Raw genomic sequence first — 3,718 nt, 5'->3', positions numbered from 1 at the left:
GATATGAGTCCAAAGGTCAGTTGATCTCAAAATAACTGCATCATGAGAATTTCCTGGAAACCCACAGCTGCCCCACACAAATCTGCAATGTGAATCTACCATTGCCATCAGGACAATAGAGTAGAAATTCTTAAAATTATGGTACTCTTTGCATGCCTGAAGTCCTCCAGGTGGGCATTTCATGGGAATATGACAGCCATCTATGGCTGTCCAGCAGCAAGGAAATTGCCAAAATAGACCATTTTACAGTGGTAGCTAAGTTACCTGGCCTAAGAATGGGAACGAGGCTACCGGTGACCCTGTTTTGATACAAACCTTCTTGCTTTTGTAATGTTAATATGGACTAATTAGAATTACAACAACACAATTGACATGATAAAAGCAGTGGGGGCTGTATCAATACAAGGTCACCGGCAGCCTCGCAGCCATTCCTAGGCTAGGTCGCTGAGCAAACAACTGTAAAATGGCCTATTCCTCCATGTCGAGAATCTTTTGTTTGAACTCCTCTTCAGTCTGAGGCATGTGAGTTGACACTGTCTCATTCCATAAATGATCCACCAGGACTTGACAGACTTCCTGACAGATTGAGGAGACAGTGGAGACTCCTAGTCCAGACATTTCTGAAATGGTATAGAGATAATCTCCTTTGCCTAGTCTGTACAGACAAATTGCAAGCCTCAGTGCTGGCGTTATCGGTTCTTCCGTTACAGTTTGCCGAATAAGGAAAGGTGCAATACGGTTTAGGATGAAATTAAAGGTATCCCGGGAAACTCTGAAGGTTTTCTTGAACCTTGCATCTGAATACGTATTGCAAACGTTTTCCCACCAGCCAGTATTTCTTTTCAGCCGACGACAAGAACGAACTGGACGAGGGATTGTGATGTTCCTTTGGGAAATCAGCAATACTAGAAGGAAAGCCAAATTCAAAAATCGCTTTCTCCTGGCAGCGAGGTTGTTTAACGCTAACTGCATCTGGAGTCGCCTTCTTCTTCCCTCCTTGATCGCACATGCAAGAAACACAAGCTCTTCGTTTCCAGAATTTGTCTTTCCCGCAGTTTTTTCCGCCATTTTGGAAGGCAATAACCGCTGACTACAAAAGTGTCTTTTGCAATTAAGTTCGACCCAATTAGGTTCGACGTTTGAATAAACTGTCGAACTTAATTATTTGGGTCGACCCAAATTGGTATTAGATTCGGCACATGTAAAGTTCGACGTTTGAAGCGGGCCTAATTACAAAACTCGTCCCTGTCAAGATACAGTTTGCAATCATATATCATGGAAATCGGTTAACTGTATAATTCACTCTGATACCAATTTTACGATTGTGTAATGTAGGAAACCGTGTTAAATAATTTTGTAAGAGGGAGGTATATTTTACGCGTGCGTTGCAAATTGACTTCAATGCGATCTTACGGTTTTAAAAATTTTTATCGTGCGGTCAATTGAGATTTTCCTGTCACGTGTGGTACTGTTTGAAAGCGTTAGCTGTCTAATTTATGAATATCATGGAATTAAGTCACCATAGTTTAAGTCCGAAAAAATCCGGAACGCGTTGACCAAGTCAGGAATATGTTACTTGGTGACTGTAGTCCGCGATATTTCATTGTGTACAAAATTCTGTCGCCTATAAAGCTCGTTACTTTCAAGATAAAAGATGCAAAGATATATCATTCAAATCGCTTAACTGCGTTGTTTACAGTGACACCAATTTCAACACTGTCCAATGTACGAAACCGAGTCTAATAATTTTGAAAGATGCAGGTATATTTAACATGCGTGCTTTGCAAATTGACTTCCATTCGATACCGCTTGTTCATATATTAATATTTTTATCGCACTGTCTGTTCAAGTTTTCTTTTCATGTCTGATATCTGTCTAATTTATGAATATCTAAAAATTAAGTCGTCCTATTGTAATCCCGCAAAGAAAATCAAGAACGCGTTAACCAAGTCAGCGATATATTACTTGTTGACTGTAGTCTGCGAATTGCCAATGTTTACAAAATTCTGTCGCTTATAAAACTCGATCCTTTCAAGATACAGGCTTCAAACATCAATAACTGAAATCGCGTAATTGTCTAGTTTTCAATGATACCACATCAAGGTTGTGCCATATACGAAACCGTGTTAAATCTTTTTTAAGGAGACAGCTATATATAACACACGTGCTTTGCAAATTCACTTGAATCCGATAACACGGGTTCAAAAATTTTTATCGGACGCTTGATTCAAGTTTTCCTTTCATGTTTGGTACTGTTGTAGAGCTCTATCTGCCTACTTTATCACCATATAAGAATTAAGTCATCATATCTTAATCCCGCAAAGGAAACCGAGAATGCGTTTATTAAAGTCTGAGAGATCGTACTTATCGACTGTAGTCTTTCTTTTGCCATTCTGTACAAAATCCTGTCCAGGGTGGGGGATAGAAAAAAGGCCTGGGACCGAGAAAGGATGTTCTCACAACTTGCTAAGCGGTAATCTTGGTCAGCGGGGTATTTTTGAGCGGGCGCTCTTTGCGATAGCAGGCCTGCTTTCAGGTGTTTTCGAATGTTAAAAAGATGGCGATCTCTGTAAAAACTATGTGTCTGTTGGCTTTATTATTGGAAGTGAAGTGAAGTTGAGAAAACGTTCATAGCTGACTCGTTCCCTAATGGCTCTGAAGCTTCCCGTGAGGCACAACTCACACAAATAATTTACGAGTACGAGGTGAATGCGTAGTCCGCGTAGCTAGTTTGCTCGACATACATGTAAATCCGTTTATTCAGGGAAACCCAAATATTTCAAGTTGTTTCCGATGCATCGTCGGATATCCGAGTTTTAGGATTCAGACGGTAATCATTGTAATTTATTCACCTAAGGACCTCTTCCTGTTGTTCGATGGCTCCAAAACATCACGACAAACATCGTCGAACCAACCACGTTTAATTTCATTCAACACAATATCTACTGGTAACGTGTTCTTCTCGCCGAAACACGAAGAACTGCTTTTGCAAACTTTCCTGTATATCAGCGGGATGTTTTGGGTTGGGGAGATCTGAAGGAAAGAATATTTAAAAAAAATGTTATTTCATTCGACCCACCAAAAGTGCTACTTTCCATTCTTGAATTTGTCCTAGGCAAGTCAATTTTTATTTATACTCAGACAGAAATAATAATTAATACAAATTAGTGCTTAAAATATAACATCAAGGAATTGCCAAGAAAAAGAAATTTTACGATTGTAGGTTCGTTCATTGAACTAACCAAGTAGGTGACCCAAAACAAGAAATAAATGAGTCAAGGAAAAGAGATGCAAAAGAATTGTTTTAGATAAAAAGTATTAATTTAGTAATTAAATAACGGTTAAATATTACATAATTGTAAAACACTAGGAATCAATAATAGTATTATAACCACCAATCACAGAATTTTTGATATATTGACGAAAATTGGAAAACAGCTTGATTTTCTTAACATCAATGGATAAAGAATTCCAAAGTTTTGGACCAGTGTAACTGAGAGAACGAATACCGCATTGAGTGGTATGAACAGATGTAACAAACAGATTATCAATCTGTGATTGACGTGTATTATATGAATGAATAGAAGATACCGGGTTAAAAAAATTAACAAAACTAGAAGGGCTTAGTTTATGGTGTCACTGATAAACAAAAGATGAATTTCAAGATGAATTATATCAGAGAATTTCAGGAGTCTGATAGTGGCTGTCCTATATTCAA

The 3,718-nt window shown here is 38.3% G+C and overlaps 2 protein-coding genes across 2 annotated transcripts in view; both read right to left on the bottom strand.

Moving 5' to 3' along the window:
- Nucleotides 1-183, bottom strand: part of LOC137972740 (uncharacterized) — a 684-nt gene extending 501 nt beyond the window's left edge. Inside the window, exon 1 of the mRNA XM_068819460.1 lies at nucleotides 1-183. This exon is cut by the window's left edge and continues 501 nt beyond it. Within this exon, the coding sequence (XP_068675561.1) occupies nucleotides 1-183 (183 nt within the window).
- Nucleotides 184-468: 285 nt separating this feature from the next.
- LOC137972739 (uncharacterized) lies at nucleotides 469-1,068 on the bottom strand. Its single transcript, XM_068819459.1, has one exon. It carries the CDS (start codon nucleotides 1,066-1,068, stop codon nucleotides 469-471), a length of 600 nt encoding a protein of 199 aa, XP_068675560.1.
- Nucleotides 1,069-3,718: the final 2,650 nt, after the last annotated feature.

Source organism: Montipora foliosa, chromosome 10 (genome assembly GCF_036669935.1).
Source record: "Montipora foliosa isolate CH-2021 chromosome 10, ASM3666993v2, whole genome shotgun sequence".
NCBI lineage: Eukaryota > Metazoa > Cnidaria > Anthozoa > Scleractinia > Acroporidae > Montipora > Montipora foliosa.
This window is presented reverse-complemented; position numbering and strand designations above follow the sequence as displayed.